Source organism: Eutrema salsugineum, unplaced genomic scaffold, assembly GCF_000478725.1.
Source record: "Eutrema salsugineum unplaced genomic scaffold, Eutsalg1_0 scaffold_13, whole genome shotgun sequence".
In the NCBI taxonomy this organism is placed as follows: Eukaryota; Viridiplantae; Streptophyta; class Magnoliopsida; order Brassicales; family Brassicaceae; genus Eutrema; species Eutrema salsugineum.
Genome location: NW_006256885.1, coordinates 4,408,816 through 4,431,148, shown reverse-complemented (window position 1 = coordinate 4,431,148; position 22,333 = coordinate 4,408,816). Strand labels below are relative to the sequence as shown.

The following is a 22,333-nucleotide window of genomic DNA, read 5'->3' as shown; positions in this document are numbered from 1 at the left end:
GTACTATCTAATTTTTAGTAAAACATGTGAATCACCATTGACGGACTTCAAAGGAGACATATTAGGCTTCATTCTTTCTAGTCATCGTTGATTTCAATATCTAAACTGATAATTTTTCGTTATCATCATGTTCATTTCGTTTGCTTAAATTCAAATTATCGAAAACTATGTTATGATTCAGCAATTTTGAAATTGAGATTTTAAAATGATAAAATATGAGCTGGGTAAAGCAGGGGTTTCAATTCTCAAAGCAGCTTCTAATAGTAACACTAGATTGTTCAACATCGACTTTGATTTCGAGAATTGGATTCCTTTACCCTTCCATTATAAGAATTATAGATTATAATAATTGAAAATCGATTTTAGGGTTCATACTCAAATTTTTGATTTGGAATTTTCAGACTAAATTGAGGATTTTAAAATGATGATATATGAGTAAAGTTCAGATTAAGTTTTTTTTTTGTTTGGTTTTATGGTTTAACGGTTAGCTCTCGGATTTAGATCACAAACCGTAGAAATCCACATTTGTGGGGAAATAAGTTTCAAAGTTTTAAATTGAGGGGATTTAGATCTAAAACTTTGATTTTATGTGGACTTGAAACAAGGTCATAATTTGATGGGGATTTGATACTATATGACAGTTCTTGTGGGGAAATAGATCGTCAACCCAAGTAATATTAATAGTAGTAATAATAATAGTAGAAAATATTAACAGTAGTAATAATAATAGTAGTAATACTTGTAGTAATATTAATAATACTAATAGTAATACTAGTAATAATATTAGTAATAATACTAGTAATAGTAATACTAGTAATAATACTAGAAGTAATACTAATAGTAATACTAATAATAATACTAGTAGTAATAGTAATAGTGGTAATATGAGTAATACTATTAGTAATAATACTAGTAATATTACTAGTAACAATAATAGAAGTAATATTAATAGTAGTAATAATAATAGTAGTAATAGTAGTAGTAATAATACAAGTAGTAATACTAGTAATACTACTAATAATAATAGTAGTAATACTTGTAGTAATAATAATAATACTAATAGTAATACTAGTAATAATATTAGTAATAATACTAGTAATAGTAATACTAGTAATAATACTAATAATAGTAATACTAGTAATAATACTAGTAGTAATACTAGTAATACTAGTAATAGTAATAATACTAGTGATAATAGTAATAATAGTAGTAAATAGTAATACTAGTTATACTACTAGTAATAATAATAGTAGTAGTAGTAATAGTATTAATAGTAATGTAAGAATACTTGTAATACTATTATCAATAATAATAATAGTAATAATAATAGTAGTAATATTAATAGTAGTAATAGTAATAGTAATAGTAGTATTATTACTAGTAGTAATAGTAATAGTAGTAATATTAGTATTAATACTAGTAATAATACTAGTAATACTACTACTAATAATACTAGTAATACTATTAATAGTAATAGTAGTAATATTAGTATTAATACTAGTAATAATATTTTATTTTTCTGTTGTAGATTTTTTGGTTTTATAAGTTTGAATGTCATAAAAATTTTAAAATGAAGAAGATAAGTATGAATCCGCGGGTCAGCCCGCAAAACTATAGAATATAGGCGAGTTGGTCTTGGACACATCAATTTAGGACCGTAATTTATGATGGACCAGCCCACTAGACCCGAAAAAAATTAAAATTGCATCGGATCGGACTAGTTGGACGCGGATTGATAAGTTTGACATCTCTGGCGGAAGTCGCTTAACAACAGTAATGTTTACGAATTACTCCTTTTGATTTTCGTATTTACAGAAATTTTTGATTATACTGCTATATTTTCAATTTTCCTCCACTTATTTAAATTATATCAATTTGCTCCTTCATCTTTAATTCGTGGTACCACAATTCCATAGGTCCAAGAACATGACTAGACCTTGTCTGGCTCGTGATGTCATAAAAACCTTGTGTCCCTACAAGCTAGATATATTTGGTCCATAAGCTAAAACAAACGAATACAAACATTTATAGTAACAATTTATATCATTTTGCATTGCAAAACAAAAACCAATTATTTCTAATTTTGTAGTAGGCTCAAAGTTATAGACTACAACGGCAAGTTTAAAGTTTATAGCCACATTAATGAATTATCAAGCCAAGGCCTTGACTCAAACTGAGATAAAAGATTTAATTTGAGGGCAAAAGAAAACGATAGAGTATAATAAATATCATAATGATGAACAATAAATTCATAACGGATTTATTGAAGGAAAAAAAAAATATAACGGTGGAGTTCACATGAAGCTCACCATTTTCACCTATATACTTTCCTCACACTTAACTCTCCAATTGCTCTAATAGACCCCTAAAAAAAGACCAAAGAAAAAAAAAAACAATGGAAGCCTTGTGGAAGTTGGAGGAGAAACTGAAGCTAACGACCAAAGAAGCGGTTGTGATCTTGGTCGGAACAGCGGCTGCAGTAACGCTCCTCTGCACAGCCGCAGCGTTTCTCAACCGCAACTCTCGAGGAAAGCAAGTGGCAGACGCTGAGTGGGCGTCCGAAACAGCGGTTGCATCAAGAACAATGGAGGAAAAGAGGGATTGTAACTGGAGCAAAGTGAAGAGAAGGTTGATGGGTTCGTTTTGTTGGAGCTCTGCAGCGAAGTGGATGGAGATGGAGACGCGGAAGCCGCGGCAATTGCTTGCGGTTAAAGAAAGGAGTCTTAATGCGGTTGATCCGGTTTGGCAGCGACCGATTTTGATGGGTGAGAAATGTGAATTGCCCCGGTTTAGCGGTTTGATATTGTATGATGAACGCGGCCATCCGCTTCATCATACTCAACCTCAAGAAGAAGTGAGTGTTAAGTGTTTACTCTTAATGCAGTTGATCTTTTACATATTTTGTTGTTCTAGAGATGGATATAACTTCTTGTTGCTGTGTTACAGGTAAAACAGAGTTCTCTGGTAAGAACAACTTTGAGAGATTTGCTTTGATAGTTCTTTTCTCTGCAAAGAAGTCTCTTGATGTTTCGTGTACAACAAGTTAAAACCGCAATGAAAGGTGAGAATGAAAAAAAGAAAAACATGTTTCTGTAGACAATGTCTTATGTGATATAGATGCGAATTTCAATTCTTTTTTGGTGTGTTTTTGATTGCTTAGATGGAGAAAGAAAAGCAATTCCTTATGAACAAACAATTTGCTACAAATACATGCAAATTTTCTTTCTTTTTTTAACAAAGAAAGCAAAATCTTATGAATAAACAAATAGAATAATCTTCTAAAACAAACAATACATGGAGAAATGTTCTTCAAATCAGCCCACCAGATAATCTTCAGCAAATGAGCCATCAAAACTGAAAAAAAGATCTCCATCTTTCGATCATGACAGAAGCCGAGAGGATAAACATCTTCACGCCATGGGAGAATCAAAGCCGTTAGATATAGTCACAAGAAGCTACAAAGAGTAGACAACAACAGCAACAACAACAACAACAAAGAATCTTTGATGTAACCATATTTTTGTTTTCTTTTTCCCCACCGTAGATTTACTTCTTTTGTGCGAATCTCACACATAAGAAACAATCAAAGGCTCTTTTGTTTCTTCCTCTACAGAATTTCTGTGGTAGTAACAGTACAAAGACAGCTGCACAATACCAAGAATCGTTCCTATCCCATTCGGTGTCTGAGAAACAATAAAGGTTTGTTAATACTTAAATAGAAACAACAAAAATTGCAGTAGCAACTGTTGAAGAGAAGCAACTTACATAAACAAAGGCATCGCTGTTGAATAACCCGTAAAGGAAGAAGGAAGCGCTCATCAAGAAAGTCGATAGAGAGAGATAAAAGGGCATAAACTCAACACTCTTGGTTTGAATCACTAGCTTCTGCAAAAAGAGCAGGAAAGTCAGGAAATATTGATAAAGCTGCAGAATTTGAAAAGAAGTTGTTGGCTTTTGTGGGAACTTACGATAACAAACAAGGGTGAGGCAAACATTGAGACAAGAGAAGCGCAGCTCAAGAACCCGACAAAGTACCACCGTGTGAGATTGTCGGGTATCTGAAGACTTCCAGCTACAATCAGACCAACCGCAACAAACACCAAAAGAAGCAAAACAAGCATCCTCGTCTGCCATGATCAACAAGATCTTGATTAGAAGAAAAAAACAGGGGATTTAGTAGATTTTAGATCGTGTGAATAGATGTGGAATCAATCAAGAAACCTTGTTTTTCTTGTCTGTGTGCAAGATGAAGAGGATAATGTAGCAAAGCTGAAAAGTGGCTCCAACAGAATTCACAGTCATAAGCATGACATTGCTGTGGGATATGGAAGGTGTACCGTACCAAAGGCAGATCAAGCAGTTTAAGAGAGCGTAAATGTATGGTAAACCCGAGAATTGTTCGGTTGATTTGTTCCTCATGATTCTCCTAAACGTTGGCCTGAAAATAAAACAGAGACACACACACACAAACAAATGAGAAAGAAATCAGTGAAGTCCATAGATAAGAAGAAAACTATATATACAAGGAAGGAACAAAGTTTAGCAAGTGATGAAGAGGAAGAACTCACATTGGTGAAACGAATAGCCCAAAAGCAAATATGTTGCCTGAAACAGAACAAAAGATGCAACAGTAATAACCATCAATTCGGTTTCTACAGAAGCAGATTTCTTGTTTTCTCCGAGGAAATCGATCAGAAACATCATTTGAATCTTATTAAGACTGTTTCGGTGCCAAGGAAGACGAAGAGGAAGAAGTAAAGTGCAGACCAAAAATGGCCAAACATATCTCTTGATTTGGGGATATTCATGGCAGTTAAACCAGATCCAATATATACTTAATTTGTTATAAAGGAGACTAAAGTTTGGGTTTTTATTCCCATATTAGCTTAAGAATAACCAAAAAAATCCAGTGGAAAAGATATTTAAAAAGCAGATTTAAAGTATATTACCTGCGATTCCGGCTACATCTTTCCATGTGGACAAAGAACCATTGAAAGCAAAGAAATCCATGAGAAGCTGCTCTGTCATAAGATGGCTCCTTTTTTTTTTTTCTTTTCTTCAGAACAAAAAAGCCTTGAGCTTTTCTTCTTTCTTCTGTTCTACTCTTATGGAGGCAGAAACTTTGCAAAACGAGAGAAGAACTTTTAGAGAAAGACTAATTAAATGAGATTTGTAAAAGAAGACTTTCTGTAAAGTGCAAGGAGCAAAAGATTGAATGCGTACGACTATATATATGCGGTCCAGATTTTTGTGTCTACTATTCTACCATCTTCCAAAAGTTAAAAAACAAAACAAAAATGTCGAAATTTACATATTTGTTACCAAATTCCGACATAATATGAAAAAAATTAGATATGCGCAGCATCATCCAATCAATAACTTCTATAAAGAGTCATAATATAAAAAATTATCTTTGACAAGTAGACGGGCTTGAAATCATTAGTTATGCTTTAAATATATTCTGTCTGTATCTAGAAATAGAATGTAAAACTATGATTTGAACAAGTAAGGGTTTCAGACCAAAAACTATACATTCCCTTATAAATTTACCGACTCAAACTGTCAGAATTTTTTTTTTTAAATGATATTTTAAAATATATAGATCTGGTTTCAGTCATTTAAAATAACCTTTAATATAATTTTAAGTTGATAAATGATTTGTACGATTTGATCCAAAAAAAAAATATTTGTACGATTGATAGATCACCATTTGGAATTGATTTTAAAATATGTACCTAAGTTTGAATTGTTTTTTTTTTTTATGACAAACAATTTTATTGATTTCAAAATGAAATTACAAAGTCACTATACAAAAACTTTCAAAAACAAATTATTATTACATAAGTATATATATGCGCCATATAATGAGAAAGATACAACATAAGAAGTAAATTTGACTAAGAAGTGAATTTGACTATGCTTACCTAAGTTTGAATTGTTATGTGTAAATTTTTTCATATATATTTCATTATTTTTAATTTCACGAATATTCTGAAATTCCAAACTTAATTGCACAGCAAATTTCAGGCCTTATAAATGTCTTTTCGATTGATCGCTATCGTTGCTCCCGTCGACAAGGATCTCCCACCTGATTATTTGAGTGAATTGCGACCAATAAAGGTTTTCCATTTCTGGATTGAGTTTTGAGCTTTTTGTGTGGTCTACGTTCGATATTCTCTCACACTTGGTCGTCGAATTTTTAAATCAATAATAGTAAGATTTGGTCGTCGTGTGTTCTATTTCAACGAGCTGCCGTGAGTGGTTGGTTATCCAATGCATGTGTCTCGCACTGAATCACTCGCTAAAATCCCGAGAACGACAAGTCCAATGCGGTGCGTAAATTAAATATTTTTTGTTTATTCAGTTCTTGAACAAAATATTCAACTTTTACAATTAATAATTTGCGATTAGTGATTACAAACCAAAACAAACTAGCAATTTCGTTCTAATTTTTTTTTTAAAAAAATATTTTGCGGTCCTTTAACTAAACGAGGCAGAAGGAAAAAAAATTCATCATTGTTTTATTTTTACAATAAGCTCATTCTAGTAAAACCCAATTTAAATGGATAAATAGTCAAATCAGTTACCCAAACTACTTGGTTGTAAAACGAACTAGAAGACAGAAGAAAGATTAGAGAAAGAACTTAACATCTTCGACCAAAAAAAAAAAAAAAGATTAGAGAAAGAAACCCTAGAGACGGGCGAGATGGGAATGGTCAAGAGGCGATTCAGTTCGAGGAGAACCATATTAGTGTTGTGGTTTACAGCATTTAGTTTAATGGGATCGTGCTATTTCTATCGATAGTTTTGTTTACTTTGGAAAAATGATAATCAGTAAAACTAAAAGGCATCAAAATTTCGTGTGATCTTAAATTTAAATATAAAAGATAATTTTGTCTGTGCTTTGTTTAGGATAACCTCGATTTTAAGAAAAAAACAATATGTACACCAGAAGCGATTGAATATAGATATATATGGAAAAAGTAAACATCGATATCGAAATCTAATTAAGAGATAAAACACAATTGTATAGATATGTGATGGACATTAATTAATAGAAATCTTGTATCAAAATATATAAGAAATAAAAAAATCAGAGTCCATGCATTTTTTAGAGAACCCCTCCTTGTGAAGAAATTCATTTTATATTTATCTACGTGAAGACTTGTACGTTCTCTTTCCGATAAACCGTATACAGTCGGATCTTTAGTCCTTATCCTCTAATTTAATAGTTTTTTTTGTTTGGTCTTTTAGTAGTAAACAATATAAAGATTATTCTCATATACTAATCAACAAGTTGATTAAGCCATGTCCCTGACCTAAATTGAAAGCAAAGTCACGCGATCTATATACAAAGCGTGGGACAACAAATCTTTTGTTCTTTTCATTTTAAATCTAACGTTACGCAAATATCAAGAGTACTTCCATATTCACCAAATATATATAAATGATATAATAGATGACAAAAACTGATCCGATAAGTTATTAACTCATAAGTTTCAACTGAAAATATTTTATTCAATGGGTTTGACTTTTATTTGCGACACATTTGTTCTTCATTCACCAAGTGGATTGATACTTTCTGCTTTAGATCCTTCTATTTCTTTTGCAATTAATTTGGTGTTAGTATAAATATTATATAAACAATTAAAGTCTTTTTTTTTGTCAACAATTGAGGTCGTAGTTGTCAACTTATGCAAAATTTAACCAAAAAACAAAAAAATATGCAAAACATTTAATTTAAAAACATAATGCCAATATTTACAGTAACCAAGTGGTTATGTTGAGTGATTTTTCTTAAAAGTTTTTACACGAGACTAAACCTATACATAAATTACCCGATTCAAATATAGAATCTAAACCGGAATAGACGAGGTAACAAAATATATTATCCTAATAACAATAAATTGATTCCGTATAAACTAGTCAAGTACATTGCCTAACTTTTACGTAGTATGGAAAAAATATGAAATCCAAGATGTAATCATTAATCAATTGTTGATCAGATGTATAGAAATCAATAGATCGCCACGTAAACATCAACAAGATTATTATATTGATTTGCAAACGTCGATTACTTCTCTCTCTCACATTTTATTTCCAGTCGTTATAAGGGAAAACAAAACACATTTGTTATACTATTTAGGGCCCTACTATTTATATACATGTGGACGGTAATGGATATGAAAAGCGAACAAGACCAACTCCGTACGTAATATGCCATTTGCGCCGCAAATAATGATTCTCGACTACAGTGGATTGTTTTTTCCCCGACTACAGTGGATTATTTTGTTACCTTAAAAGAAAAGAAAAAGTTTACCGGCCCTTTCAAATATATATAGTCCCAATCACTTATCTATACAAAGTTGATCTTGTACTCTAGTTCTATTATTTTTCTACGTTATAAAATATATTTTTAATTTATTTTTAAGCAAGTACATGTTACATATATGTGTATTTATAAACAATACAACAAGTTTGTCCAAACTGCTTGTGGCCTAGTGATAATTGAACGTAGGCGTATATTCGTTCTTATTTGAATTCAGTTCTTAATAATAACAAAATTTGCATGAAATTCTTGTGAGTTTGAGATTCCTAGGCCCATAAATGATAACAAATTTTATTGCCCTAAAACGGCCTATTAAGGAACCAGATCACACTTTTGCGTAACTTACTAACGTGATGTTTTAGCATTTGCAATTCATGACCACTTCTGTTTTTTGTTTTTGATTAACATGTACGTACTTTGGTACTTATCATTTGATTTAGTATTTTTTCACCGTCTATATATATGTATATATATATATATAACGAGAAATATCACATAAAACTCATTTTCTATGTTTAGTCAATTCAAAGTTCAGCGCAAGTTCTTTCTTCTATATTAAAACTTTTTTTAGGTAAAATCGATTAATTGCGAAGCCGAAACTCATGCGGGCATGTTGAAATTCTACGTTGCCTATATTGTCGCTTGGCAATTTAATATCTGCTGACGTGATAAAACAAGGGACAAATTAAGAAAAAAGAAAAATCTTTAAATTGTACCGTAAATTTTAAAGCGTTAGTAATGGGTAAATTGGTCATTTAGTAGTCCCCTGGTTCTCCGTAACTGGCTCAAATTAAAAAGAGGGGCTTCCTGTTTTCTGACGCTCGTTAGATTCCCTCTCTTTCCTTTCATTTCTCCTCTTTCGTCTTCACTGTTATTTTCCATTGATCTCTCTTCCTATCCTCCGATTTTCACTATTTTCAAATCTCGACACATTCTTCAAGTTTACATTCATCTTGATCCGAATCGATCCGGTTTGTACCCCGAACTCTTTATTCTTTTTCCCAATTTCGTATGCTCTCTGACTCTGAGCTAATTGGTGAGTGTACATTGTACGTGGTGGTGCCTGCCATAGCTGACATGTTTTTGAGTTTTTTTTTAGAAATTTTTTGTTTGGTTTATATGATCTGTAATGCTTGTTCATCGTTTTGCCTTTGGATCTGCTGCTCTCAACCTGGGCAATTTCGCGCATTTTGATTGCTACATTTTGTCATACTTCTGGATCTGGATCTGCCTTTCTTCTGATCATTGAATTGTTCTCTAATAGCTGTAGCTTTCCGGGCTAATCACGTAGGTTTGGCTTCCTGCTACCTGTTTAGTTCTATCTATTAGACTCTCATGAGTTTTTTATTGAACTAAACCATGGGGGTTGAGTAATGGGGTTTTCATAAAGATAGATCTGAATAATATGTTCTTCTTAGTGTCTGTTTCCTATGTAGTCCATCTGTTCGATTAAATTACATCTGATCCAATGGACGTTCATCATAATAGTCTAAATGTGGCAAGATCGAGTCTTCTTGTGCTGTTTCTTCATAGATGAGTATAACGATAGCTTTGCTGAATTCAGTCTTATGTTTTCTGATGTTGCAGATATTATATTTCACATCAAATGGCTACGTATAAGCCCAAGAACATCCTCATCACTGGGGCTGCTGGATTCATAGCGTCCCATGTTGCCAACAGACTAGTTCGCAGCTACCCTGACTACAAAATTGTTGTCCTTGACAAGCTTGATTACTGTTCAAACCTGAAGAATCTCAATCCTTCCAAATCATCTCCCAACTTCAAGTTTGTCAAGGGAGACATTGCCAGTGCTGACCTCGTCAACTACCTTCTCATCACTGAAAACATCGACACAATTATGCACTTTGCTGCTCAGACCCATGTCGACAACTCTTTCGGTAATAGCTTTGAGTTTACCAAGAACAACATTTACGGTACTCATGTCCTTCTGGAAGCTTGCAAAGTCACAGGACAGATCAGGAGGTTTATCCATGTGAGTACTGATGAGGTCTATGGTGAGACTGATGAGGATGCTTCAGTGGGGAATCACGAGGCTTCTCAGTTGCTCCCGACCAATCCATACTCTGCCACTAAGGCTGGAGCTGAGATGCTCGTGATGGCATATGGTAGCTCGTACGGGTTGCCAGTTATAACAACTCGCGGGAACAATGTTTATGGTCCCAACCAGTTTCCTGAAAAGTTGATTCCTAAGTTCATACTGTTGGCCATGAATGGGAAGCCACTCCCGATCCACGGAGATGGATCTAATGTGAGGAGTTACCTCTACTGCGAAGATGTTGCTGAGGCATTTGAGGTTGTTCTACACAAAGGGGAAGTTAATCATGTCTACAATATAGGGACAACGAGAGAAAGGAGAGTGATTGACGTGGCCAACGACATCTCCAAACTCTTTGGAATAGACCCCGACTCCACCATTCAGTTTGTCGAGAACCGCCCTTTTAATGACCAGAGGTACTTCCTCGATGACCAGAAGCTGAAGAAATTGGGATGGTCTGAACGAACCACTTGGGAAGAAGGACTGAGGAAGACAATGGAATGGTACACTGAGAACCCTGAGTGGTGGGGAGATGTTTCTGGAGCTCTACTGCCTCATCCACGGATGCTGATGATGCCCGGTGATAGACTCTCTGATGGCTCTGACGAGCACAAGGATGCAGGTGGTAATCAGACATTCACAGTAATTACTCCCACCAAGACTGGTAGTTCCGGAGACAAAACATCCTTAAAGTTTCTCATCTATGGCAAGACTGGGTGGCTTGGCGGTCTTCTAGGAAAGCTATGTGAGAAGCAAGGTATTCCATACGAGTATGGAAAAGGGAGACTAGAGGACAGGGCTTCTCTCTCCCCCGGATATTCGCAGCATCAAACCCACTCATGTCTTCATGCCGCCGGTTTAACCGGCAGACCCAATGTTGACTGGTGTGAGTCTCACAAAACCGAGACTATCCGAGTCAACGTTGCTGGTACTTTGACTCTAGCAGATGTCTGCAGAGAGAATGATCTGTTGATAATGAACTTTGCCACCGGTTGTATATTTGAGTATGACGCTGCACATCCAGAAGGTTCAGGAATTGGCTTTAAGGAAGAAGACAAACCGAATTTCACCGGTTCTTTCTACTCAAAAACGAAGGCAATGGTAATATACTATCTCATAACCAAATCATATCTGATCCTCCTCAATCTCCTGAAACTCTGTCTATAAATCCTCTGTTTCTATATTCCTCAGGTCGAAGAGCTACTAAGAGAATTTGACAATGTATGCACCTTGAGAGTGCGGATGCCAATTTCATCCGACTTGAACAACCCGCGAAACTTCATTACGAAGATCTCGCGATACAACAAAGTGGTGAACATCCCAAACAGCATGACCATACTCGACGAACTCTTACCAATCTCAATCGAGATGGCGAAGAGGAACCTAAGGGGAATATGGAATTTCACCAATCCAGGAGTGGTGAGTCACAACGAGATACTAGAGATGTACAAGAGTTACATCGAGCCAGGTTTTAAATGGTCCAACTTCACTTTGGAAGAACAGGCTAAGGTCATTGTCGCACCACGGAGCAACAATGAGATGGATGGCTCTAAGCTAAGCAAAGAGTTTCCAGAGATGCTTTCCATCAAAGATTCATTGATCAAATACGTCTTCGAACCCAACAAGAGAACGTAAACGCCCTCAATAACATACATTTCCTCTTTCTCTGTTCATTGTTATAGTATCCTCGCAGGTAGTTTCACTATAATGATTCTACTATAAATTTGATTTGTTTTGTCATATGATTCATTTGTCATCTCTGTTTTGCATTCTACTACGAACTTGTAGCTCTTTCTTGACACATTCTACGTCACGACACAACTTTGTTTACATTAATATTATTACACATGAATGAGTTCTTTTTTTTTTTACTTTTCAATTTGATTATTGAAATCTGTTACAATTCCTTTTTGCTTTCATGTCAAGATAAGTAAAACTATAAAATATAAAACACTCTTATAAAAAACTTTTGTATTTTCCTATGCTTCAAACTTGAGAATACAAAACAGTCTTGAAAGACTCAAATGATAAAAAAGGGAAAAAGAAAAAAAATCACAAAACATAGCTTCATAGACTCGAGTTTTTCCAATTATCGTAAGTTCCAACAAAAGAATCTCCACATACTTAACCATCTGCAGTAACTCATCTTTTCACAAATTGGCTCTAACAAGTAACAACTTTTTGAACATACCGGCTCCGAAGCACATGGTTCATGTGCATCTATCTACCCAGGCCCGGTTCTGCTTCTGCCTCTGTAGACAGCCAATCATGTGCACAGAACAAAGCCTGTCTAATATCAGGGCTCAGTGAACTCTTGCTTTCGTCGATCACCGGTCTCCCAGAGTTGAATGTTGAATCAGGCGCAAGGATTGACATAGGCGTCCCCAGAATATCACGTGCCATCATAGAGAGGATAGGGTATCTCGGTGTATGGACCTTCCAGTAATTCAGAATGTTGAACTCGCCACTACGGGGAAAGATTGGTTCAGACAAGTACTTGTCCAAATCCGATGTTGTGTTTTGGTTTTGGGAGGTCTCGTGGAGAAACTTGTCGAATCCTTTCAATCTGTCTCTAGTGTCCATACTACCTCTAGCTAAGCCAGAGCCAGAGAAGGAAGAGTCTTCCCCATCAATGGATGAGCACATTGAATATGCATCAAGAAGCTCCTTGACACCATTCGACACTTCCTTGATACGATCCAGAGCTACACTGCCATAGATTTTGGAGTAGTAATACTCTACCAACTTCATCTTGAACCGTGGATCCAAGATAGCAGCGATTGCTAAGACAAGGCTGCATTTGTTCCAATACTCATCAAATTTAGCCTTCATTTTCGCTGCAAGAGAACTCAAGAAACTGTCCTGGTTCTTGCACCACTCGATCAACTGGATGTGGATATCACACATCTCAGCAAAGTATACATTCGCTGTCGGACATCTGTTTCCAGAAAAATCAGCAGCAATCTCGAAGACAAGTTTAAGGTAACCGGTAACTGATCTTGTCCATTCCCACTCCTCGTCAGTTAGTGATGAATCAAACCCGTGGTCGTGATCACGCAAATGGCAAAACGCACCTTGGTACTCTAGTACGGTTTCAAGCATGGCGTAAGTAGAGTTCCAGGTACCAAGAGAATCAAGAACTAAGATCTTCTCTGAATTGATCCCCGCGAGTTGAGCGATTTCGTTGAACCTCGCTTGTGTTGACTGTGAGCTCTTGACATATCTCACACTTCCTCGAATCTTTTGGATCACATCTCTCATTGCCTCCAAGCAATCTTGGACAAGAGAATTCAGAAGATGATTGGCTGATTTCAACTCATATAACTGCCCGTTGATTAAGATCGGGCTGCTCTGAGACATGTGGTCTTTAATCCGCAGGACAATCTCATCATTAACAGAAAAATTGTCAAACGTAACAGCGAAAAGCTTGGTCTCAAGACTCCATTCCATCAAACACCTGATGATTACTTCAGAGAGCATATCTTCCGTATGAGAAGGATCCAATGTGATAAAGTTGAGAACATTCCTCTGTAGCCTCCACTCCTCATCAATGTAATGAGAGGCCAAACAAACATAGTTAGCATTATCCTTGGAAGACCACATCTCCACCGAAAGATTGATCTTACCGTATAAATTATTCAAAGTGTGCTGCACTCTCTGCTTCTCTCTAATGTAAATCTCCATACAAGATTCCTCGATGGTGCTATTAGGCACAGCTTCAAACAACGGCTGGAGATTCCTAGCAAACACTTTGAACCCTACATGATCAACCATGGCTAACGGATAACCGTGCAATATAATCATGCGTGCAAGATCAATCTGGCTCCTTTCTTGACTAAACCTTCCTCCACTTCCTCGGCTTAGAACCAACTCGTTACTTCGTGGCTCCTGATCAAACTTAGGCCTGAGGTAATCGTCTTTCCCCTGAGCCTCATCGAAATTGATAGTAGCAACAGTTACTGGATTCTCTTTTTTCCTTCTTTTCGGAGTCAGCAACTGAGACATGTCGTGATTGGTTCTTTTCAGACACCGCATGAGATGGTTCCGGAGATGAGTTGTCCCGCTGTTGCTGGAACCGCTGAGTTTCTTATTGCACTGAATGCAGACAGCATAGCACACATCAGCCTTTCTTACCCTCTCAAAGTAATTCCAGACAACTGATGTCAACCTCTTTGATTTCTGCAGGATGATCTCATTTGATTCATCCATCATTCACAACTCTCCTCGCTGCTGCACCAATTATCCATATTCATCGATTTAAAAAACCAAAAATTTTAGACTGTAAAACAAACACCTTTTTACATAATTACAATGTCATGTGAGCTACAAAGATCATCCTAAAAAACCAATCAACCATCATCATTATACAGATATCAAAACTATGCAAAAAAAAAAATCATCTATTGCATAAGAGAGATCACACCGTGCCACATTCTTCAACAATAACATAACCACGCAAATCGGATTCACACAAAAAAAAAAAAAGCTTTCTTATGAGTGAAAACGATCACAGCTAAAAAAATTCGGATGAAATTAGTTATCAAACACTAAAAAATAAGCCCTTTTGAAAATTGGGAACAACGCAAGAGTGTTGTCCATAAGAAGAAATTAGCCGAGAGAGTGAAGGACGAACAGAGCAAGAGCAAAAAGGTTTGAAATTTAGGCACCTTTGTTTATAAAAGAAGAGCCGTCAGAATCTGTGGAGTACAATCGGAGGATCCGAGGAGTTGTTTTTAAGGGTTACGGGTGGGAAGAAGCTGGATCGAAGAATATCAGATCCGATGGGCGATTTGGGTTATAAAGACCCGAATTTTAGGGGTTCGGGTGGGTTAAACCGAAGAAACATGAGGGAAAACCGATCCGGTTCTGGATCCGACTCTATCCCGGTTTCTGTTATTCTGTATCTCATAACGCGGCCCTTTGCGCGGTTGGATAGATGTGACATGTGTGATTCCGCGATCCAATCTCACATTTATATAAAACTATTCTTTTTGTAAACCAAGTAAAACCCAAACCCATTAATACGTTTGAACATTTTAATACGTCGTCGTTCAGGAAGGGGTTAAAGGCTTAAAGGCCTCAAGAAGACTACTAAGTTTGTGACTTCTTTTGTGAGTTGTGATTTGAGAGTGTTCAGTCACTACAAATATTTACTTGTAGAAATCGTAAGCTTTTTTACTTGTAACTGCGTCTTTCAAATCTTCCATTTATCAGAACAAGATCAACAATGTCTTCGAGCCTATATCGATGACTTTATACTTATTCTTCCATCACCAATTACTACTTCAAGAATAGAAGAAAACCAAAAATAAAAAATACAAACTCTTACGAAACCACACATACATATAAATATATTATATACACAAAAATCATATAATTGCTAACGCATAACGCAATGAAAAATCCCGTTTCACCACAATCTATACAATTCAGGCACCGCGTTGATGCGTCCAGGCAGGAGGAAGACGGTCTGAAGCCCCCGGAGTAGTCGGAGGAGGGAGACTTCGAATATGAATGCTTTGAGGATACATACGATACTCGATATCGAGCTCTCTACAAGCTTTTCCAACTTCCTCTAGTAATTGACCTCTCCTTATATACCTCTCTCCCATGTCTTGAAAATTCATTCTATGTGTCAACCACACTGCGATCTTTATACTTAGTAATTCATCCATGTTTAGGAACACAATCATTGGTGCAGGATACCAATGATCCTTCTTGTTGTCTATATAACTGCATATCATATCAAAAACATATAAGCATATATGGATATGGTTAGGAATCTTTGCTTCCAAGGTACTTAATCAAGGTTTAGGGTTTCAAAGTTTCAACTAACCTGAGTATTCTCTGTTTAATAGCAGTTATCTTTTCTGGAGGAGTTGTTATGTGAACAAGGAATTCAACCGCATCTCCCATATCGGGACTTCGGTAATAGTTAGCTATTGGTTTTGTGCCGAGAACACTGTTCGGGTATATGATCTTTTGATTATCATATCTCAAGAAAACAGTCGTCAATATGTTCATTTCCTCCACGACCAACTGGTATAAAAGAAAGATCAAGATCAGAAACAGGGTTAAAAAATATTATAAGAGCAGCAATGTCTTGTGTTAAGAGTGAACAAACCTGAACACCGTCGATTTCGCAGCGGTCACCAACATCAAATGGGTGCATAACGAAAAGGAAAATGATGGCTTCGAAGATGGTTTTGCACGAGTTTCCGAATACAAAAGCTACTAGAAGAAGCTGAGAGCTTAAGAGTAGCAAGAGTCTGGTCGTGGCGATTCCGAGTATAAGAAGCCAGATGATTATGATTATAATGCTAATCAACACATTTATTATACGGTGAAGCCGGTTCACTGCTGTTTTTGTATCGTTTAAGGTCAAAGCCAGAGCCCTCCGTTCTCTAAACGCCTTAACCTGTGAAAAGGAAAAACACTACACGGTCAAGAAAACTCTGTTTTTTTTTGTATATGAAAAGATTCTTGACATAACGAATTTGAAACTTACCACCCAGTTTTTGAGGCAAGACTTGCTGATCCTTTGGCTCTCTGAAACTCCTTCAAATAGAGCCATGGCTCTATCAGCCTCCTCTTCAGACAGAAAACGCAAGAAGTCTTCCAAATATATGTACCTAAAACCCGGAAAAAACAAAAAGAAAATCCTCTCAAGATTTGAAGCATAAAACCAAACTAAATCACACAACTTTGAGAAATATATGATCAAAAGTCAAGTTATTATACCTGGAACCAGGCTCAGTGACATTGTGGAAAATCCCCTTAGCTGCAATTTTTGCTTCGCACTCGCTTCTAATCTGAGTAGCGTCTTCATCCTCCTGAACTGTGTCCGATATATGTTTATCCAACGTAGAAAGAGCGCCTTTTCGTATTATCTTCATCAGTTTCTTCATATTCCAAGCAGAGACATTATCATGGTTCATTCTCTGCAAATGATCAATCCTTATCCCTTCGCTATTTCCTTCTTTGTTAGGACCAATCCGAGACAGTCCCGGCTCTTTCTTCATAAAACTTCTAACCGTCGCCTTTAGAGCTGGAGGCAAGATAGCACCAGCCAGTTTCTCTAAGCTTATGACATCTTCTGTTACTTTCTCCTCTTCTTCCTCCATTCTCTGAATCTCCATCAAAGGAGGACCCGAGAGAATTTCAATCACGTACTGAGTGAAGATCGATTCCTGAATCCGATCAAAGTAAGTGCTCATGTGGAACGATGAAGCCAGAACCTTGACCAGAAGCGTCTTAACCAGCCAAATGATCACAGCAACAAGCAAACAGACCAGCACTCGCGTCACGTACCTAATCGCAGTGGCCCTAGTCTCTCTTTGCACTTTCTTGTCGAACAAGAAGTGCCACGCGAGCAACACTAGCCCTAACCACAAGCTGTTTTGAACGGCTTTTCGGACACCGTAGACGAAATACAAAACCCTTTTCCTGACAAGAAAGTTCTTCTCGGCCGAGAAGACGAGGATTCTCACTATCCAACTCGAGACTAATCTCCCACAGATCAGCACCAATACCGTCACTTCCCATTTCCACAAATCTAGCTTCCACCATGTCTTGCGCCGCAAGCTATGTACGGTTAAGCTACAGATCAAGCTGGTGATAATCAGGATTAGACTTATCCATTCAAGAAAAACCCAGAAGCTAAGTTTATCCCTTTTGAATTCTCTCGGTAAATCCTCGTCTTGAAACGGATCTTCCTCTTCTTCTTCATCGTGAGCTGGAGTCCCCTGTTTAGGGCTTTTCCCAAGAAACCCGGATTTTCTCCGACCAGACTTCATCTCTGTTTTGTCAAGCGCTGATCCGCGAGCTGGAGTCCCCTGTGTCGGTGTTGGAGGATCCTGCAATCTTGATTTCGTGTGATTCCTCCTCAGCATCGGTTTCGACGTCGAGCTACACCTAAGAACCTCTGCTTCGTTCTTGCTAAAGTTACGGCCTTCATCGTCGCTACTTCCACCGAGTGATATTCTGTTCTGCCTACGTCTCACCGCGTCGGCTTTTCCTTTGGCCGTGAACGGAGAAGATGATTCTGAGATCGGAGTTAAGCCACTTGGCAGCGTGTTGCTCTGGAGGTCTGCCATGTTAACTTGCTCCATATCGAGAGAGATCTCTCCGGCGGCAGTTTTCTGCTTCTGAAGAAACTGCTCGACTAACTTCGCCGGCGGATCAGCTACTTCACCGGATTCCGACCGTGCCTTCCGCCGCGTGAAGTTGAAACTCCCGCTGTCTCCGTTGCCTCCTTTATCATCGTTCTTACCCTTTTCTCCATCCCAGAAATCGTAGCTTGATTCCCTCCAGATATTTCCTCCTTCTGCATTGCTGCTTGATCCTGTAGCACCGACGGCTCCGCTCTCTTCTCCGTTTATTTTCACGACGAAGTCTCGCCGATCAGTTGAATCGACGGTCATGATTGATAGATAGATCTCGCAAACCGAAAGAGTGATTATTTCCGATGGAATTGGAGAGAGGTTTCAAAAGTTTCGATTTTTTCTTTGGAGCAGAGAAGATGAGTGACAAAAGTACGATCAGAGAGGAAGATGAGGGTGAGAGGTAAGTAAGTAACCAATTGAGCAAATAAATAGTAGTAAATGTTATTACAAAAACATATATAAAAATACAAAATCAAAATAGCAGGTGTATTTGGTTCTAATGAGAAAGCGGAAGAAAGTTTGATTCTCTTTATTCAAACACAAACGTGTAAATGTTTATTTGTTTGTTTTTATTTGATAATGGATAGTAATGTACCTATGTTGATCTTTGTGCTACGAATTACGATGTAATGCATGTGGTTTGGTGAGATGAAATCTGTGCTAGTTGCTAAAAGCAACAAAAACAATAATTCGATAAAGTGTTTTTCTTTTACCGATGTCCCCTGAAAAATAAGAAATAATAGTGTTTGTAGTTTGTACGGAATGAAAAGGAATGCCAGCGTGATAATGGATTTCAGAAAATATCAACAAAGGTTTTCGAATTTGGAATTCTAATTATTGTTTGGCTACATTTTTTTGGGCTAAACATAGATATATATATATATATATATATAGATTTTAGAATTAACAATCCATGTAATTATAATTTTGACTAGAGTCTTCCAAGATTATTTGCTCCTCCATTGCACTCTGACGTTCTCATGGCAATGGTGTTTCCAACTTTTGCAAGGCATAATAAGGTCTTCTTCCAACTAGAAGGTTGGGGTGTTTGGCTTGGTTTGTAGTTTCCACTTACTTATTTTGAAACAAAACATAGTTAGTCTAATGATATTTATTTTGAAATAAAATGAATAGGATTAAGTTTTTATACATTAAAATAAGTAAACCAAAAAATGATACTTCTTTGGTTTCATAAAAAATATCATTTGACACATTTCACATATATTAACTTTAAAAATATATTTTTTGTGGAAAGGAAAAAAATCATATTTATTCCAATATTTTTTTTATACCGAGATGCTAAATTTTTCCTACATAAAAAAATTATTTGATATAATCTTTGATCGATAAATCTTTTTTATAGATAAATTATGGAAGTTTTATACTTTCAAATTTTAATTTCTTTTTTATTTCAGGAATAAACCGTTAATAACACTACGTTTAAAATGCAAATTTGATATAGTCTTCAATGTTTTACACTCAAAATCACTAAGTCATAATATATTTTAATATAAGATAAAAAAAAATCAAACCATTAAAGAAAGAAAGTTTTTTTAATAAAAAAGAAACGGTATTCTTCCCTTCTAATTATTAAATTTATCACGTAAGTACCCACTTTGACCCCTATATTAAATTCCAATTCATCTGATATAGCATTAGCACTGAAACATTAATTCTGCTGATTGATTGGACCATTTATTTTGGTTGGAATCATTATGAATCATCATTGTGTTCTATGATCTTCCAAATTCCAATAAAATTAAAGCAAAAAAAAGTTTACGATAAAATAACTTAATGTCAGCACCACTAATTGTTTTTAAACTCCTAGTACTTAGACGCGTGTCATGCTCTCAATGGTTTGTGTCAAGTAAGTCAAAAAGTATACAGAGTTTGGAGTTTGGAAGCCCTAAAGAGCGCATTTAAGAAATAAAATCGTTTTTCTTATTGGTTTGCCTCTAGTGAAAAAATATCGCTGAAATAATAAACAATTTTAAAAACACTAAACACTTGCTATGTTGGGAGGGGGAGCGAATAAATAAAATTTCTAATAATATCCAAACGGTCCAAATCCAAATAAAGATACGGAAATTTAAATAAATTAAATTACACTGTTGTGCGAAACTGACTTACGTGGCCGCATATTAGCGGCGGAAAGAAATTGGAATAATGCCAGTTAGACTGATAAGAAGGAACACGTGGGGGGTGGCCACAAGGTTGTAAGAAAACGACAGGAAAGCGACAGATGAGAGAGGAAAACGGCACGCAAGGCATAGACGCAACTAAGTAAAGGTCTATCGACATGGTTTCTCGACCGGATTGGACAATGGACACTGCATAAATGATGCTGAGTAGATCTTGTATTTATCGTCTCTACTAAAGTTAGATAGAAATAAGAAAAAAAAATATCAGCATATATTTTTGGCAATGTTCTATCCAATTTGCTTTCGTTCAGATATTTTTCTCAATTTTAGTTTTTCATTTTAAAAATAGTACTATATATATATATACATATATCACAGAAATCCAAGTATAGTATACATCTATATTGGTTTTGTTTTAGTGTGTTAACAACATGTAACCACAACTCCACAAGGCTACATGTCCTAGTCGGTTTTTGCTTTTGATTGACTTTGATTTTAATAACGTATGTTTTTTTAACGTTTGATATAGTCGGTTCAAAAAAGTTAGAAAGAATTATAATCAAATTACGTAAATTATCAATATACTATTTCAGATCATAATCTTGAGGTTCGATTCACAATAATCTAATCGATACTTAAAATATGTACAATCCTAACTTCAACATCACTGAGTAATAGCAAAAAAAATATCAATGGACTGAATGATGGCTAAAAAGAATACAAATAGAGGATATACCATATTTTGGATTTCTCTACCCAAAGCATAGCATGTAGTGAAAAAAATCCATTAAAGCAACTATGTTGGTCAAATCTCTGTTAATTGTTGGAAATTAATTCCATTCATGTTTGGCAAACCGATGTGATCGATCAAGTGTTTATAAAGAGGGATCAAAGAATAAAGAATGTATTCCCCCCCCCCCCCCCAAGAAAAAGTAATGATCTACATGAAAGCAACACATTGGTGGCATAATTAGAAAGACTATAAAAGTTTGGTACCCAATATAGAATGGGTGAATATATATTCATGAACTATGGTAAGGTCTAGCTAGTTGGTATGACAGACCAGCGGCGCGTGACTGAATCACTCAATACCTATTATTGGCCAAGTGACGTGCGGGCATGGACCCAAACTCCTCATCGGACCCACATTAAATGTAAAGAACCGTTGGGGATTCTAATTAAAACAGGAAGTGGTTAGGTGAGCGAAATAATGGCAAGGAAAGGCAGGTTTTGATTCTGTTGGAGAAGAAAGACAAAAAAAAAATGGAGGATTTAATCAATGTTCGTGATCGTTAACTGTGAAGACGATCGTGAACATGGACTTTTAAAATGTGACTGTGGAGGGAGCCTCGGGTCCAATCATCGTGCATTGTATATATACGTAATATGTTTTCTATGAGGGCCACCTGATATTTGTGATAGTGGAATTATGATTTGAGTTTGTCTTTTCTTTAATATCATTGACTATTCGTTCCAAGAACGATTTGAGAGAATTTCATAAGCTTTTCTCTTGGTTTAATTTCCACTCTTGGGTTCATTCGGTATAGTCAGCATGTTTTGATCCTTATCCGCATTTGGATTTCATCATTTGGGACCGATTCATATATGAATATGACCACATAAATTTAGAAATACAATAAAA

The 22,333-nt window shown here is 36.1% G+C and overlaps 5 protein-coding genes across 6 annotated transcripts; 2 read left to right on the top strand and 3 right to left on the bottom strand.

Moving 5' to 3' along the window:
* The first annotated feature begins 2,395 nt into the window (after positions 1 to 2,395).
* LOC18024007 lies at positions 2,396 to 3,096 on the top strand. The gene is made up of 2 exons (XM_006406984.2): positions 2,396 to 2,854; positions 2,947 to 3,096. The coding sequence occupies exons 1-2, from the start codon at positions 2,396 to 2,398 to the stop codon at positions 2,992 to 2,994; spliced, it is 507 nt and encodes a 168-aa protein (XP_006407047.1). The 3' UTR covers positions 2,995 to 3,096.
* Positions 3,097 to 3,163: 67 nt separating this feature from the next.
* LOC18024006 (bidirectional sugar transporter SWEET2) lies at positions 3,164 to 5,216 on the bottom strand. Its single transcript, XM_006406983.2, has 6 exons — positions 4,950 to 5,216; positions 4,569 to 4,605; positions 4,222 to 4,438; positions 3,969 to 4,127; positions 3,766 to 3,885; positions 3,164 to 3,683 (listed from the first exon to the last, which is right to left on the bottom strand). Exons 1-6 carry the CDS (start codon positions 5,026 to 5,028, stop codon positions 3,567 to 3,569), a joined length of 729 nt encoding a protein of 242 aa, XP_006407046.1. The 5' UTR covers positions 5,029 to 5,216; the 3' UTR covers positions 3,164 to 3,566.
* A 3,923-nt stretch (positions 5,217 to 9,139) lies between these two features.
* Positions 9,140 to 12,235, top strand: LOC18024005 (trifunctional UDP-glucose 4,6-dehydratase/UDP-4-keto-6-deoxy-D-glucose 3,5-epimerase/UDP-4-keto-L-rhamnose-reductase RHM3). The gene is given in 5 exon segments (XM_006406981.2): positions 9,140 to 9,300; positions 9,917 to 11,195; positions 11,197 to 11,230; positions 11,233 to 11,486; positions 11,577 to 12,235. Coding segments are annotated over 4 exon segments (1,992 nt in total). The 5' UTR covers positions 9,140 to 9,300; positions 9,917 to 9,935; the 3' UTR covers positions 12,021 to 12,235.
* Positions 12,236 to 12,307: 72 nt separating this feature from the next.
* Positions 12,308 to 15,256, bottom strand: LOC18024004 (zinc finger BED domain-containing protein RICESLEEPER 1). Of its 2 annotated transcripts, none has more exons than XM_024159878.1 (2): positions 15,053 to 15,256; positions 12,308 to 14,615 (listed from the first exon to the last, which is right to left on the bottom strand). In XM_024159878.1, the coding sequence occupies exon 2, from the start codon at positions 14,595 to 14,597 to the stop codon at positions 12,606 to 12,608; it is 1,992 nt and encodes a 663-aa protein (XP_024015646.1). In that variant the 5' UTR covers positions 14,598 to 14,615; positions 15,053 to 15,256; the 3' UTR covers positions 12,308 to 12,605. The 2 variants fall into 2 exon arrangements, with proteins under 2 accessions (XP_024015646.1, XP_006407043.2); XM_006406980.2 differs by having other exon boundaries at positions 12,308 to 14,612.
* Positions 15,257 to 15,539: 283 nt separating this feature from the next.
* LOC18024003 (mechanosensitive ion channel protein 5) lies at positions 15,540 to 18,808 on the bottom strand. The gene is made up of 5 exons (XM_006406979.2): positions 17,127 to 18,808; positions 16,894 to 17,017; positions 16,510 to 16,803; positions 16,222 to 16,424; positions 15,540 to 16,118 (listed from the first exon to the last, which is right to left on the bottom strand). Exons 1-5 carry the CDS (start codon positions 18,806 to 18,808, stop codon positions 15,815 to 15,817), a joined length of 2,607 nt encoding a protein of 868 aa, XP_006407042.1. The 3' UTR covers positions 15,540 to 15,814.
* Between the last annotated feature and the right edge of the window lie 3,525 nt (positions 18,809 to 22,333).

Bases quoted from the DNA above. Each gene is read 5' to 3' on its own strand.
- LOC18024007 (XM_006406984.2), top strand. From the start codon at position 2,396: ATGGAAGCCTTGTGGAAGTTGGAGGAGAAACTGAAGCTAACGACCAAA. The intron at 2,855-2,946 runs GTGAGTGTTAAG...GCTGTGTTACAG, and splicing joins ATACTCAACCTCAAGAAGAA to GTAAAACAGAGTTCTCTGGT.
- LOC18024006 (XM_006406983.2), bottom strand. From the start codon at position 5,028: ATGACAGAGCAGCTTCTCATGGATTTCTTTGCTTTCAATGGTTCTTTG. The intron at 4,439-4,568 runs GTGAGTTCTTCC...TTTTATTTTCAG, and splicing joins GGGCTATTCGTTTCACCAAT to GCCAACGTTTAGGAGAATCA. The intron at 3,886-3,968 runs GTAAGTTCCCAC...CTCTTTTTGCAG, and splicing joins CCTCACCCTTGTTTGTTATC to AAGCTAGTGATTCAAACCAA.
- LOC18024004 (XM_024159878.1), bottom strand. From the start codon at position 14,597: ATGATGGATGAATCAAATGAGATCATCCTGCAGAAATCAAAGAGGTTG.
- LOC18024003 (XM_006406979.2), bottom strand. From the start codon at position 18,808: ATGACCGTCGATTCAACTGATCGGCGAGACTTCGTCGTGAAAATAAAC. The intron at 17,018-17,126 runs GTATAATAACTT...TCCGGGTTTTAG, and splicing joins GTCACTGAGCCTGGTTCCAG to GTACATATATTTGGAAGACT. The intron at 16,425-16,509 runs GTTTGTTCACTC...CTTTTATACCAG, and splicing joins GCGAAATCGACGGTGTTCAG to TTGGTCGTGGAGGAAATGAA.